The 16,688-nt window shown below is 39.4% G+C and overlaps 1 protein-coding gene across 1 annotated transcript in view; it reads right to left on the minus strand.

The window, feature by feature from the left end:
• Positions 1–16,688, minus strand: part of LOC140204578 (glutamate receptor 3-like) — a 385,312-nt gene that overhangs the window by 7,163 nt on the left and 361,461 nt on the right. Inside the window, exons 13-14 of the mRNA XM_072271301.1 lie at positions 9,349–9,596; positions 8,721–8,835 (exon numbers count right to left, since the gene is read on the minus strand). Of these exons, the coding sequence (XP_072127402.1) occupies positions 8,721–8,835; positions 9,349–9,596 (363 nt within the window). The remainder of the gene's footprint in view (positions 1–8,720; positions 8,836–9,348; positions 9,597–16,688) is intronic.

A 16,688-nucleotide genomic window follows, 5' to 3' on the forward strand; every position in this document is an offset into this window, starting at 1 on the left:
CCAGGAAGGAAGTTCTGCATCGCTTTCCAGAGAGCAAAGGGCATGATTGAGTTTTAAAAAAGACCGTAAACAGAAGAATTCAGGGTTCATAAAGCATGAGTTCCGAGTAATAATAATCATTTAAAAAAGTCAGAAATGGTTGGCTACATTGATGAGTTTGATTACACAATAGGTAATTGGCTCATGTATATTGAACTATTGGAACAGTATTATGAAGCAAATGAAATAACCAATGAGAGGCAAGTGCCAATTTTGCTGAGTACACATTGGTTTTAAAGGCATACAGTTTGCTCCAAAGTTTGACCGCTCCAACAAAACCATCAGAAATTAGCTTTGCTACTGTTGTAAAAGTAATGCAGGAACACTTAGAACCCAAGCCATTGTAGGTTGCATAAGAGGAATCAAAAAGAAAGGGAGTCCATTTCAGCATACATGGTTGAACAGAAGAAGTTGTCTGAGTAATGTCAGTTTGGTAATGGTATGCTGAGATCATTTAGTTTATGGAATCTTCCAAGAAAGCATTCAAAAGTGGCTCCTAACTGAAGCACAGCTTTCATTCAAACCAGCAGTAGAAATTGCTGTTTCAATAGAAACCACAGACAGAGACGCAATTGAGTTACAATCAGGAATGAAGGTGAATGTGAATAAAATTGCATTGTCTAACAGAAATCAGCCTGGCCCAACAAATTGTATAATCAATGTAGCAGGTGTCTCACATTCACCAAATAGATGCAGATTTAAAGGTGAAATTTACAGAAAATGCAACAAAGCAGGTCACATACAAATAGTATGTCAGGCAGAGAAAAATAAATGGTCTGCTCAAAGAGAAAAATATAAAAAGTCAAGGTGTAGTTTCAAAAAGAGCACTAAACTGAATGCTGTTGATGAAAAATCTGATATTGATGAGAGTGACACAGGATTGTGTAGCCTTGAGATTTACAGTGTGAAAATTAACAACAGACAGGCAATAGGGCTTACACCAGAAGTGAATGGAAAATTAATTAAAATGGAGTTGGGCATGGATTTGGCTGTTTCAGTCATTCCACAAAATAAGTTTGAAAGGCAATTCAAAGATACTAAATTGAAGCCTACAGCTATCCAACTAAGAATTTAAACTGAAGAATAGATAACTCCTACGGAAGTGACATCTGTAACTGTGAAATACAACAATCAAAAAGCCACATTGAGTTTTTATGTGGTCAAAGTAGAAGGACCAGTATGGTGGATGTGCAATTGTCTGAGCCAACTACAACTTGATTGGAAATCCATCCACCAATTGCACACCATATCCTCTGCAATAAAGGTACTGGATGATGCCAGAACTGTCTCCACAGGAAATACCATAAACCATCGCCCAACAGTTGATAAACAAGTGTTGGTGCCAACCTCTGTGCCTCTGGTTGGAAAGCATATTGGAACAAGAAAGGACCATGCTGCTCAGAGGAATTGTGAAAGTGATGAAAGGCGTGGTCTGACTACAATAGTTCTTGCAGGAAACATATCTGAGAGAGTGTTTGATATGTTAATCAAGCAGTTACTTACTGTATAAATTATACAGTTACTTACTATATATATATGATTTTATTAAGCTTTCTTGTTCATTTAAATAATTACAGGTTATATGTAAAAATATGTTAATTGCATACATTACTATGCTACCTTGTGATACGTGCACATCTTGCTTAAAGTTGAATTTACACCCACAATCTGTGGACTCCCATGTTTCTTTTGATTTCGTTTAATATTGAGAAGTTCTCAAACATAGTAGTACTGTAAAGGTTTTGGTAGTGTTCTAGTTTGTTCTGTATTTCACTTAAATTTATAAACTGTTACTCAGTTAAATGGTAGTTTGCATTATTTAAAAAAATGTCTCTTAACTATTTGCATGAAGCTTCGACTAATTGGGCAGCTACTTAAGTGGGTGAAGATGTTATCCCATTGTGTCCCAATCAACTGGAATCCACTGCATTAAGAGCAACTTTAGATAAATTTTGTAAGGGTTTCAGCATAATCAGGAAGGTATTTTAATTTCAACAGCTACAGAAGAGGAGAATCTCCAGGTAGACGAGGCAGTGTTCTTAAGGTGGCATTGGCACAATATCAAGCTTAACCAAAGTTAAGTATGCCTTCATCCAGAAAGCTGAGATTTATTTTGGTCTGTGAACAGTTGAAAATGTGCTGCAGCCAGCAAAAGACAAAATTGAGGCCATCATGAAAACCAGGGCACTTGGAAGTGTTACTGGGCTCAGGTTATTTTTAGGTCTCATTCAACATTGTGCCAGATTCCTACCCAGTCTTGGCATAATAATCACATGATATTATCAATCATTAAAGAAAGACAATAAATGGCTCTGAAATACAGATGACAGTGAAAGACAAAACTCGGCAGTGGATGTGACACCACCTAGTTTGTAGTACATTAGAAAATGAGGTTAGAACATTGTTTATTGTGTTACGTGTAGTGAACATGGAAGGCATATTGCATCTACATCTGACACAAACTAAAGTGAATGTAAATACTGCACCAGTTGAGAAGGAGGTAATGCTGATTGTATTTAGTGACCCAGTTTTGCTCTTTCTTGCTGGGAAGAGCATTCACATTATTACTGACCACAATGCTCTGCTACTCAGACTGCGTCCAATATCTATCAATCCCACAATAGCAGCATCGTGCGTAGAGGTAGATGAGACTGCGTCAATATGACTGTGACGCAGAATACAGTGCTACGGTAGATCCAATCACAAACAAGATAGATGTCCTGTTTAAACTATCCTATGAAGAGGCCATAACAAAATAGGGGAACAGGAATTTTTATAAATGTCAGATGTTCCAATTACAATAATCGCTACTTAGGAAGCTGGTGTACAAATATCCAGTAGATAGGTAGATTCAGACTTGGGTCTTGCTGAAGCTATGAAACCAATTCATTGCTGATAGCGTAATCCACCTAACAACAAAATAGTCGATGAGAGCCATAATGAGATAATATTGCTGAATCCAGAATTGGGTGATACTTAGATAATACCATGGGAATTTACCAGCTCAAAGCAGGTGAATGGGAAAAGATCACAGAGAGTGCATAAATTGCTTGTTAAACTGCTAACATTTGTAAATTTTGTTAACTAAGCTTGACCTTTTTTTTATAAAAAAAAGGAAAGCAATATAGAAATGTAGTAATTTGGTTGTGAACATTTGTTGTTGTTTTACGGCTGTGACATCATTAGAAATTGTGTCAGGCGACAAATGGGATTCTACACTGCACTGACAGTTCAAGTTTAATTATCATTCAACCATGCATGAATACAACTAAACAACACAGCGTTACTCTGGGGCCAAGGCGCAGGAAGCAGTACCAAAGTCACACACAGGAGAAGGCATATATAGTGTAGTACATACTATATAAAAGAGCAAATATACATATATATGGTGGGAGGAGAAGATGGCAGCGCGCGCAGCTCTCCGGTGAAATGATATCCTTTCTGTTAAATAGGGGCGTGGACAATTCTGATTTGATGAAGACAGATGTCAGAAGCAGAGGAACAGCTGGAGAAATTTCTGAAATGCCTGGTTCGCTGCTGTTGTTACTGTGCGATCGAGAATCTCCGAAGGGTAGGCCCCAAAATCCCCGGCTTTGCCTGTTTCTGGCGACCGAGGCTGAGGTCGAAGCGTTCGGATAGAGATGGTGCTCGGTACTCGGTGTCGGAGGGCTGATCAGAGCTTGAAGTTTTCAGATGACTCGGAGTTGGACTGTGGTCGGGCATGGCAGGGAGAGTTTCTCCCTTCTCCCACCTGCATGAGATGTGGGACTTTCAAGAAACTTTGAACTTTTTTTACTGTGCCATGGACTGTTCTTCATCAAATTATGGTATTGTTGCACTGTTGTAACTATATGTTATAATTATGTGGTTTTTGTTAGTTTTTCAGTCTTGGTCTGTCTTGTGTTTCTGTGATATCACACCAGAGGAATATCATATCATTTCTTAATCTATGCATTACTAAATGACAATAAAAGATGGCTGCGTGTCCTCATAATCTAATATATATATTATACATACACACACATATACATATACACACACACATATATATATACACACACACACATCAATTAAATACAGTCACACACACAAAAAAAATATAGACCAAGCCCCTGTGTCCATGAATGTTGCAGCAGTCTGCAGTCAAACACAATATGGCTTGATTTGCCAAACGACCATGGGTGCGGGGGCAGCACCAACTCTAGCTTGGATGCTGCGGCAAACTTAAAGCGCACCAACTCCAGCGCCTCTCTCCTAGAGCCCTTGAACGGGTAGAGCACAACTTTTTCCTGACATTTATTCTATTTCCCTGCACATTCCCAAGTGAACTTTGATGAATATTAGGAATCCACAGAGAATCCACATGCAATTCTCTTTCCTAAGTGTGTGCAGATGTTGGTCTACTGGAATAGTTAAGATTAATCTACATTTTTGTTAGTGATAACTCAGGTTATGAAGGTGAGGTCAGAAGTAGAACGAGTGAGCAATTTCAATTTCCTGAGTGTCAATATCTGCGAGGATCTATCCTGCACCCAACATATTCATGCAGCTACAAAGAAGGCAAAGCAGCAGCTATACTTCATTTGGAATTTGAGGAGATTTGGTAAGTCACCAAGGACACTGGCTAATTTCTACAGATGTACTAAGGAGAGCATTCTAACTGACTGTATCACCATCTGAAATGCGGATGGGGATTGGCAGCTACTGCACAGGATCAAGATAAGCTGCAGAGAGTTGTAAACTTAGTCAGCTGCATCATGGGCACTAGCCACCGAAGAATCCAGGACATCTACAAGGAGCAATGCCTCAAAAAGGTGGCATCCATCACTAAGAACTCCCACCACCTAGGTCATGCCCTGTTTTCATTGCTACCATCAGAAAGAAGGTACAGAAGCCTGAAGGCACACACTCAACAATTCAGGAACAGCTTCTTCCCATCTGCCATCTAATTTCTGAATGAACATTGAACGCATGAACACTACCCCAGTACATTTTATTTCAATTTTTGCGCTACTTATTTAACTATCAGGTGATATTAAACCTGATTCTGATTCTGAAAGGCAGGTAAATGGAGCAGAGGTATAGATCAGCCATTATATGACTAAATATTGGAACAGGCTCTAGGTGCTGAAGACTATGCTCTAATTACTGCACTTTTACAGTTGCTGTGCACTGTTCAGAAGTTCATAGGAAGCACAGTGACCATGCTGGAGAGAAGAGTTTTCAGTGAATCAAATGTGGACATACACAGTCAGGACAAAATAGAAGGGTAAAACAAGTTAATATTTAGAGCTTGTATAAAACCTTTGTGAACTGCATACCATTGCATTTCCATTTCTGAAAAACAAGGTCCACTGACGAAGGTTCAGAGGTGAAACTAGAACAGACAAGGCTCGACCTATCACGAACATTGAATAGACATTGGCTCCTTTCTTTGCAGCTTTGACTGATGAAGACCTTTAAAATTGTGATTTAACTGCAAAGGATAATGTAGGGATGATATTTTCATTTGAGGTGGAAAGTGAATTCAATATATAAACTCAGGATTATTTTGCTATAGAATATGGTAAGAACGTAGAACTGACTACCCACAGGGAACAGTTGATTCTGAAGGAAGCTGGATATGTCTACATAAAAGAATGATAGTTTATGCTGATAAATATGGAGGAAGAAGCTGGAAATGGTCTCTTGAGGAGCATAACAACAGCATAGGCCAGTAACAGCACCTAGCCTGTTTATAGTATTGTAATTTTTACGTATTTAAATTTTGGGAACATTTTAACGATGTTCAAACTATTAAGAAGGTACTTTATTTTCTTCAACAGCAAGTTCATTTCTCATTAATCTAAGACCTCTCATGACTTAGGCACATGAGCTGGGCATATGGCTGTGCTCTGATTTACCTAAACCCCAGTCTTTTGAGAATAATTATATTTTTCACATATGAAATCTCTGAATCATGTGTATGCTTCCTTGCAAATTTGAATGGTGAATAGCGAGACACCTGTGATACCTAGTCTGTGTGCTCAAATTATCTTTAACTCCTTTGTGATCATCAAGACTATTTGTAACTCTCCCAAGTCAACAACATGCATTTTGTTCTTGTTGTTTTAACATAATTGTTGAAAGATGTTCTCCTCAGCAGTTTGCCCATTGGTGTGAGGTGTTTGATCTATGTGCTATTGAATGTAGAAAATCAGTAATTTATCCCTGAAGATTTTCCCTTCCTCAAAAGTTTGGAAACATGGGATTTCATTCTTAAAAAGAAAGTGTTGTTGAAGTAATGAATCGAGTTATGTTGGGATGAAATTTAGTTTCACTCTATCCATTACCCAACAAAGAGTGCTCAAATCTGCATCAAGAATGCTTATTTCAGAAGGTAAGAGTAACAATATCCAAAGTACATCAACACAGAAATTTGCCTTAGCCCACATATTCTAAACACAGAATATAATAGCAATTAAATTGCAATACAGAGGCAGATTTTAACCGGCAGATGGCATGACCAGGTACAACTGAGGATGACTTTGTTAACTGATGTTCATATAACCATATAACAATTACAGCACGGAAACAGGCCATCTTGGCCCTTCTAGTCTGTGCCAAACTCTTACTCTCACCTAGTCCCACTGACCTGCACTCAGCCCATAACCCTCCATTCCTTTCCTGTCCATGTAGTTGTCCAAGTTAACTTTAAACTACAACATTGAACCTGCCTCAACCACTTCTGCTGGAAGCTCATTCCACACAGCTACCACTCTCTGAGTAAAGAAGTTCCTCCTCATGTTACCCCTAAACTTTTGCCCTCTAACTCTCAACTCACGTCCTCTTGTTTGAATCTCCCCCACACTCAATGGAAAAAGCCTATCCATGGATGCTCATAGGCACATGTTTAAGCAACGCCAGCTAGAATGCAGTTCCGAATCTGGGGGAGAGTGGCTGCTCGGGGCGCGCGCTGCTTTTTTTTGGGTGTTGAATTTTTATTGCGCGCTGCTTTTTTTTTGGTAACAGTGAAAACACCTTCTGTTAGCAGAAACAGGAACTAATGTAGGTCTTTCATAACAGTGTGGTCTCATAAAGCGAATGTTTGAAAAGCGGGGGACACCTGTACTTACTCATCCAATTTACCACCCCATCATCCAGATCATTAATGTATATGACAAACAACATTGGACCCAGTACAGATCCCTGAGGCACACCACTAGTCATCGACCTCCGATCTGATAAACAGTTATCCACCACTACTCTCTGGCATCTCCTATCCAGCCACTGCTGAATCCATTTTACTACTTCAATATTAATACCTAACGATTGAACCTTCCTAACTAACCTTCTGGTTCAAACCAATAACTTAAAACAATTGCCCAGATTTGTTTCAGTTATAGTATCAAATGGAAAGATAAATAGCAAAAAAAAAAGAAATAAAAATGTAAGTGCTTAAATGTTGTGGCATAAATTTTGTCTTTGATTCTGAACAGTGGCTGTTGCATCAGCCAGAAGTACTTGACTCCAGCCATTCACTAATTCACTATCAGAGGTGCCGTACAACAGCAATTAATGCCATGAACAAAGCTAAACTTATACCCCTGCTGAATCCAAAAACCGAAAGAGTCATGGGTAAGCTTTCAACAGGAGTTTTTTTTAAAGGTTCGCATGCACACTGATGAAAGATCTTCCTTTGAAACTCACCTCATTCACATTCTGAGAAGCTTTTTATGTGGATCCACTTTTTCCCCATTATTCAGCTAAAATATAGCTTGGTGACTGTTAAGTTAATCCTCTGCACACTGATCTGTCAGATATGCTTCATTCATGGTGGCATGGGACTAACAATTCTGCAAGCACCCTCTTCCCTTTCAGCTCAATGAAACCAGCTCAACTTTTGTCACTCCAAAGCTGGAGCTGGAGCTGTAGCCAAACATCTTGCTTGGACAAGGCAGGTCTGCGTTATGCTGAGATCTTCCTTACCTGCAAACTAAATTTATTTTTTATTGCTAGTATGATGACATGTACACTGGTGCATTGTGAATGAAAATTATTCTATCTGGAAATAGGTTTGAAAGTCCAAGCCACGAGTAAGAATCTCAAAACTATGATCGAATATACCTTGTATAGTTTTAAAGTTTTATAGTTTTAAAGTTTATAGCTGCCACTGCAAAACAACAAATTTCATGTCATATATGACAGTGATAATACACTGATTTGAAAGGCAGACTCTCCTCTGCCAGTCTAAACTTTGATAAAATATTGTTTGCATTATGCCTCTGCAAAACTTGGATCTTGATACAGAACACCAGTCACAAAAATCAGCCTATCTGAATGCTGGCCAGTGCGTAATTTCTCTTTTAACTTTGGTAAATTAGTATTTGAGAGAAGGCAATGATTAAGGCAGGATTTCCAAAGGCCAATGGTTTCTGAAATAATGTGACTAAAAAAAGTATACACAACCTTGAACACAGAATCTTTGGCTGTGTTACATAAAGGCCCTTTTCTTACAAACTTTCCAAACATTACAACGCCTACTTCAAGCTGTCAGTCTGGTGAAGATCTCTGTCGTACCAACATCATGACTCTAATGCCATGTGCAAATGAATAGATTCCTTTTTTCCCTTGCAATTCTGTAACAGCCTTGCCGATTACTCTGTTCTAAGGTACCCGCTTGTGGTGACATTGAGGCTGACCTTGGAGTCACCTCCCCCGCTGCCGCACTCTCCTTTGTCGTACCACCATTTGTTTTTCAATTTGTCCAAGAGGCCTTGTTCATTCAGTTTTAATACTGCGAGGTTAACAGCATTTCTTGAAACAATAAAACATATTTGTAAGAAAATGAACAATTGTAAAAAGTGTACGTGAAAGGAGCACAATAGGACAAATTGGCTATTTTCACGGAATGGCGAAACGCTTGCACATCAAAGAAAGTGTTAATATTGGAAGGTGGCATGAAGGATCACATTGTTCAAAACTGAAGTGTGCGGGATGGGGATTTGCCTTTAAGAAAAGAATTAACATGTCATGCAGTCACACGTTCTTCACATAGGACAGCTTTAACTTTACCAGATTAGTTAAAAATTTAGAAATTTTAAAATTAAAACAGGTACGGACAGTCAAAAACAGACAGCACACTAACAAAATAAAATGGATGCATTAAATAATTTAACTATATTACCAGTCTTACTTAATCCAGGTTTCAAATAATGTAGAGATTAAGTTACCTTACTTTCTTGATAATTTAAACAAAAAAAAACAGGAAACATCAGGGTGGGTGGAATACTATAACAACATAGAATATTGTTACACTATTCCACCCACCTTAATGATGCTCCTTTAGGGGTTGCCACTCCATAGCCTTTCGAGTCAAGGTTCCCTCCTACTTTCATGGTGTCACATGGCTTTCTCTGCTCAATGTATTCGTTCATTGTTGATTCTAGTAAGAAGGCAAACTTTCCCTTTGATTTCCGAACTTTAGCAACTCCATCAGCTGTTGTTTTGGTGAACACAGATGGTTCGGCAGACTTCATGTAGGACCACATTTTTTCATAGACAGCTATTTTTGAACGCTGCAGGAAGAAAGAAAATACGTAATGCAAGATCAAACTTCAGTTAAATACTTCTTCACTCAAATTTTAAATTTAGAGACTGATCTTGAATTTGTAGTTACATTAAAGTGTCTGGCTTTTCACAAAGATTTACACAAAAATATAGAATAATAGCAGCAGCCGAAAAGTTGATAAGGAATTCTCCAATTTCAAGGGAACAAAAACTTTTCGATAGACGTATGCAGACTATACACCTATGAAGCTGAATAAGGCTATAGCAACTAAGAACAGGAGCAGATGATTGAGCTTCTTGAGGCAGGTATGCCATTCAGCTAGATTATTGATGATCCAAATGGAGAGGTTAGCTGGAGATTATATTATGCTAAAGTACATCCTGGCTGGTCTGGTAGCATTCCATAAAATGTAATGAGGAAACTCACCAAGGCAGTTTCGCAGGGTATTTACTTCTTAATGCCATGGGCTAGTATGGAAGGTGATGGACGTAGCCCAGTTTAACACAGGCAAAGCCCTCCCCACCATTGAGTATACTTACAGAAAGCATTGCCACAAGAAATCAGCATCCATCATTAAAGACCCCCACCATCCAGGCCGTGCCCTCTTCCCACTCCTACCATTAAAGAGGAGGGAAAGCAGCCTGAGGTCCCACACCACTGGGTCATGGAAATACTTATCACCCTACAACCAACTTATTCCTGAATAGGCATGGATGACTTTACCCTCCACAACTCTGAGCTGATACTACTATCTACAGACCAACTTTCAAGGACTCTTTACAACTCAGGTTGTCAGTACTATTTGTTATTGCGCAATTTGCCTTCTTTTGCATGTTAGTTATTAGTCAGTCTTTGTTCATACATACTTCTTCTTGTACATTCTATTATATTTCTTTTTTCTTGTAAATCCCTAAGAGAAAATGAATATTAAGGTAGTATATAGTAACACTTTGATAATAAATTTACTTTGAACTTAACATCTCAGACTTAGTGAGCCCAACCACCTCGGACAAGAGCAGCAGGCACAGACAGCCACACCTACAGGTTCCCCTCAAATTACACAGTATTCCAACTTGTAAATGTGCTTTCACCATTCCTGAGTGCAAACCTTGGGAGTGTACCTCCATTAGAAGATGACTACATCACATTCTCAAGGACAACTCTTGCCAATAATGTCCATGTCCCCCAAAACACAATATCCATTCTTGTGAAGAGTGTTTAAGTATGAGGCCACAGGCATCCCGGTGGAGATCTTTACCCCAAAGTATATTTCTATCAAAGCTGTAAATCATTTTAATATTTAAATACACTTTAAAATTGAAACAGTTCATTTAAAAATATTTGTATTTTCAACACAGATCTTTTTGAGCTGGGAGATTGTGGAAACTTGATTTAAGTAGAATGTAGTTTATGCTTTAGAGTTTAAACAGTGATCTTTCACATTGGTTTTGACTGACAATGGGTGAATTATGATTGAGTGAAAACTTTACATAAAAGATACACAAACAAGATTAATTAATACAAGGGATAAAAGGATCCAGGTGTGATGAACTGCCTGAAGAAAAAACAATGTATAGTATTTGATATCCAAACCACTAAATTATTAGGCAACAACCATCTCCAAAAAGAGGATGTCTACCCAGGAAATGACCTCATCAGAGTCCTTCAGCATTGCCAGCGACCACTGACAAGAAATACAACTGCAGCTGGTGCTTCAACACAGTGGTTACTAAACAGTTCAGAGGATGAGAATCTGGCAGTGAGTGACTTGCCTCCAGAGATACAAAGCCTTTCCACCCTATACAGTACATGGAACAGGAGAGAACTGTGGTGGAATATGCTCAGATTGCCTGGAAGGGTGGAGCTCCAACAATACTCGATGCCATCCAAATCAAAGTTACCTGCTTGGTGGGCAGCTATCCATCTACCATTTATTCTATTCTATTCATCACCATCTACATGGTTGCTGTGGTAGACTATAGTGAAAAAAATGAACTACACCATCCCCACATGACGATCTTAATCAACAAAAAGACCAAGTGCTTCAGGTACATGAGAACACCACCATTCCAACACTCTCACTGGGTCTTAATCCTACCTAATGCATTGTGTCATACTGTGAAAATAGTGAAAAGATGCAGAACTCTTCCAAAAGGAGTGTGATAGTGCCCATAGTACTCCTGATGTGATTTCACCTATGCCCAGAAGGACTCTGCTCATTTTATTTTCTATCCACTAACACTCGAAGCTTTCCTAAAGACTTGCAGTACAAGTTCCAAATCACTGGAACACATAGATCATTCTGCATCTCAGAGCTTCACAGTGTCTCACCATTTAGATAATAAGTTTATTTCTATTTTCCTTTCTAAAGTGGGCAGGTTCACATTTTCTCACATAAAAGGCCAGTTGCAAAACTTTATTTTATCTATATTCGCTTGTAGCCTCTGTACGTTTTACCTAACCTCTTGTATCTTGGACTCATCATTGAATTCAGAGATGTTCTGCAGGGTGCTGAGCTAAAGAGCTGCATACACTTCCCACCCAGTCCCAGGACTGTTCAAATTTCAAAGTTAATTTATGACCAAAGTACAGCATATACAACCCTGAGATTCATTTTCTTCTGGGCATATTCAATAAATCCAATAATCATAATAGATTCAATGAAAGACCGCACTAACAGGGTGGACATCCAATGTGCAAAAGACAACAAATTGTGCAAACACAAAAAGAAATAATAACAATAAATTCCAAGAACATGAGACAAAGTGTCCTTGAAAGTAAATCCATAAATTGTAGGAACTTATCAATGATGGGACAAGTAAGTTTATCCCCTCTGGTTCATGAGTCTGAGGGTTGAGGGGTAGTAACTGTTCCTGAACCTGCTGATGAGAGTCCTGTGGCTCCTGAAGCATCTTCCTGAAGCAGCAGTGAGAAGAGATGATGAGCTGGATAGTGATGGGTCCCTGATGACGAATGCTGCTCTACAATGCTCTGTGTAGATATGCTCAACAGTGAGGAGGTCTTTACCCGAGACGTACTGTGGCATATCCACTATTTTTTTGTAGGATTTTCACTTTAAGGGCATTGGAGCTTCCATACCAGGCAGTGATGCAGCCAGTCAATATACTCGCCACTACACATCGACAGAAGTTTTTCAAATGTTAGATGTCATGATGATTCTTCACAAATTTCTAAGCAACTAGAGGTAATGCTGTACTTTCTTCATAATTGCACTTATGTGCTGGGCCTAGAGCAGGTCCCCTGATATGATAGCACAGAGGAATTTAAAAGTTGCTGACTCTCTCCACCTCCGGTCCCCTGATGAGGACTGGCTCATGGACCTCCGGTTTCCTCCTCCTGATGTCAAAAAACAGCACCTTGATCTTGCTGAGATTGAGTAGGAGGTTGTTGTTGTGGCATCTCTCAGCCAGATTTTCAATATGCCTCCTATATGCTGATTCACTACCACCTTTGACTCAGCCTATGACAGCAGTGTTTTAAGAAAACTTACATATGGCATTGGAACTGTGTTTAGTCATACAGTCATAAGTGTAAAGCGAGTAGAGCAGGGGACTAAGCACACGGCATTGTCATGCTCCTGTGCTGATGGAGACTGTAGAGGAGATAGTGTTGCCAATCTGAACTGACTGGGGTCTCCATGTGAGGAAATTGAGGATCCAATTGCTCAAGGAGTCATTGATGCCAAAGTATTGAGCCTATTCATGAGTTTTGAGGGGATGATAGTATCGAATGCTGAGCTTTAGTCGATAAAGTGCATCCTGATGTATGCAACTTTGCTGGCCAGATGTTTCAGGGTTGATTGAATTGGTATTTGCTGTGGACTTGTGCTGGTAGGCAAACTGGAGTGGATCCAAGTCATTTCACCAGCAGGATTCGATATGTTTCATCACCAACCTCTCGAAACACTTCTTCGCTGTGGATGTAAGTGATACTGGATGAGAGCCACGTTCTTCTTAGGCCCCAGTATTATTGAAGCCTGCTTGAAACAGGTGGGTACCTCAGAGTGCCAAAGTGAGAGGTTAAACATCTCAGTGAACATGCTAACAAGCAGATCAGCATGTCTTTATTACTTGGCTGGGTACCCTATCTGGGCTGGATGCTTTCTATGGGTTTACCCTGCTGAAGGATGCTCTCACGTTGACCTCATAGAGCAGCGGTCCCCAAGCACTGGGCCGTGGACCGGTACCGGGCCGCAAAGCATGTGCTACCGGGCCGTGAGGAATCAATATGAGTCAGCTGCACCTTGCCTCATTCCCTGTCACGCACTTTTGATCTTGAACATAGAGTTGCCAACTGTCCAGTATTTGCAGGGACATCCCGTGTATTGGGCTAAATTGGTTTGTCCCATATGAGACCGCCCTTGTCCTGTATTTCCTCCCACTAAGGCAGAGTGCTCCTATGAAACCTTTCATGCTGAAATGACGTGAAGCGAAGAAGCAATTACCATCAATTTATATGGGAAAAATTTTTGAGCGTTCCCAGACCCAAAAAAAAACTTAACAAATCATACCAAATAACACATAAAACTGAAAATAAATAACTCTAACATATAGTAAAAGCAGGAATAATATGATAAATACACAGCCTATATAAAGTATGTACAGTATAGTCGGGAAGATGAAGGCAACACTGATTTGTGGGGCTAAAAATCAGCACATACGTGCATGCGCATATCACATGTGCACATCACGCATGCGCACACAGGTGCCCGCGCAAGGCTTCATGGTCATGGTAGTCTTTCCTGGGTAAAGTGTCCTGGGATTTGACTGCTACTTTTGTCCCTTATTTGGGAGTGAGAAATTTGGAAATTTTAACTGTAAAAGACATGTTGAGGTGAGTTTAACCCTACTTGAATATCTACACCCCCCCCGGTCAGCCCGTCTGCAAGAACATTGTCAATATTAAACCAGTCTGCGGTGCAAAAAGATTGGGGACCTCTGTCATAGAGGGACCCCTGTTATTGGGAACTGTGGGAATTTGTGATTGTCCTTCCATATTTTGACAGTCAAAACAAGCATAGAAAACATTGAGCACATCTGGAGACGTAAACACGAGGAATTCTGCAGATGCTGGAAATTCAAGCAACACACATCAAAGTTGCTGGTGAACGCAGCAGGCCAGGCAGCATCTCTAGGAAGAGGTACAGTCGACGTTTCGGGCCGAGACTCTTCGTCAGGACATCTGGAGCCTTGTTGTCACCAATGTTGTTTGATTTCACTTATAAGAGGTGATAGCATTAATCCCTGCCAAGCTGTCGAGCATCCTTCATTGATTCAAGTTTAGTCTGGAATAGTCATTTTGCCTGTGAGATGGCTTTACGGAGATCGTATGTGGCCCTCTTGTAACTTTCTTGGTTGCTAGACTTGAAAGCCTCTGATCTGTCTCTCAGTGGACTGAGGATCTCGTTTCATCCAGGGCTTCTGGTTAGAGAAAACTGAATGATTTTTGTGGTGACACATTCGTCTACGATTGTGTTTATAAAGTCAGTGACAACTGTGGTATACAGATGAGTCTTTGAGTGCAGCCCAGTCCACTAACATGAAGCAATGCCATAGCCACTCCTCTGCTTCCCATGACCATCTCTTTGTTGTCCTAATCTCTGGACCCTTGCTCTTTATCATCTGTCTGTATGCAGGGAGAAGGATAGCCAAGTGATCAGATTTCCCAAAATGCGGTCTGGGCATGGAACAGCAGGCATTTCTTATCTTAGTATAGCAGTGGTCTAGTGTGTTGGGATCTCTAGTTATATGCCAATGGTAATTGGGCAGGGATTTCTTCAAACAAGCCTGATTGAAATCCCTGACCATAATATGAAATGCATTGGGTGGACTGTTTCTTGAGCTGCCAAACTGCACGATAACCCACTGGGCTTTTTACAGTAAAGCCAGGAGCTTTCAGTAAAACTTGGAAAGGAATAACCTTTAATACTGCTGAGTCTCAAAGTGCTCAAAATAAAAATTACTCTTGCTGAATCACATTTTAGAAAACTGCACCTGTAGTAAAATGGAATAGTTTGCCTATTTGATTCAGTTTTGAACAAGTCTATTGATGAATGGGAAGACATTTTGCCGACACATTGGAGGAAGAAAAAGTTTGAGTGGATTACGATCGAAATAATATGCCTAATTTATATTTTTTCCTCAGGGGAAATTGGAAAAGAAAGAATGGCGTCACCTGATTTTGTGAAGGGAAATCTGAACAAGGTACAGGAAATGTGAATGGTACAGCTTAAGTTATCGTGATTTTTTTAAATCTCATTTGGAGAGACTGACATAAATTTTTTTTTGTATGTATATAAAAATGTGGATTTCCTATTTGACTATATGTCTGATATAATCTTTAATAGATTGCTTGTATGTGTGCATATTATAGGCTTTGCATAATTTGATTATATGGTCCCTGATGTTATGTCATCCCAATCCATCAGTTCATTGAGCTGTAGTTTCATTTGGCTTCTTCTTGATCCATTATCATCAACCTTTGCAGACAATAACAACAGGAATTTTTCCAAAACTGGAATATTATACACACAGTGCACCAAAATTACCATAATCCAGCCTGTCAGCATTTTATTATGTTTGTTTAATTAGGCATTCTTCTCTTCCAGCTGTTTTTTTCCTGATAGATATAACAATGCTCTAAATTTGTTATTTTTAAAATAATCAATGTTGGTTCCAAGTGCAAGTGGTCTTCATTACAATAAAGCTAACAACCAATAAATCTGCAACTGACAGATGTTTATGTTAATAGGGAAATGTCCTATTAGCATTTACATAATACATGATCAATGATAAGTTTGCTGATGAGAGATCCCCGGTACAGGCAGCTCAGAAGCAAGAGATCAATATTGAGAAATTGTGCACCCCAGATGATTTTATTGTAGCTGTTGCAAAGAGGCAACACTATTCTACAAAATCACATGGTACCTCAGGACCATTGCTATAACTACTTGAAGAAGATGTTTTCTTTCATTGAAAAAGTGCTCAATGGTAGTTTCAAATTAGAAAGCAGCTCACAGTGTATAAGATTATTTTTGCTTGATTTTCTATTATTAAAGTACCCACACATTAGAAAAAAA

The sequence above is a fragment of the Mobula birostris genome, chromosome 10 (genome assembly GCF_030028105.1).
Source record: "Mobula birostris isolate sMobBir1 chromosome 10, sMobBir1.hap1, whole genome shotgun sequence".
NCBI lineage: Eukaryota > Metazoa > Chordata > Chondrichthyes > Myliobatiformes > Myliobatidae > Mobula > Mobula birostris.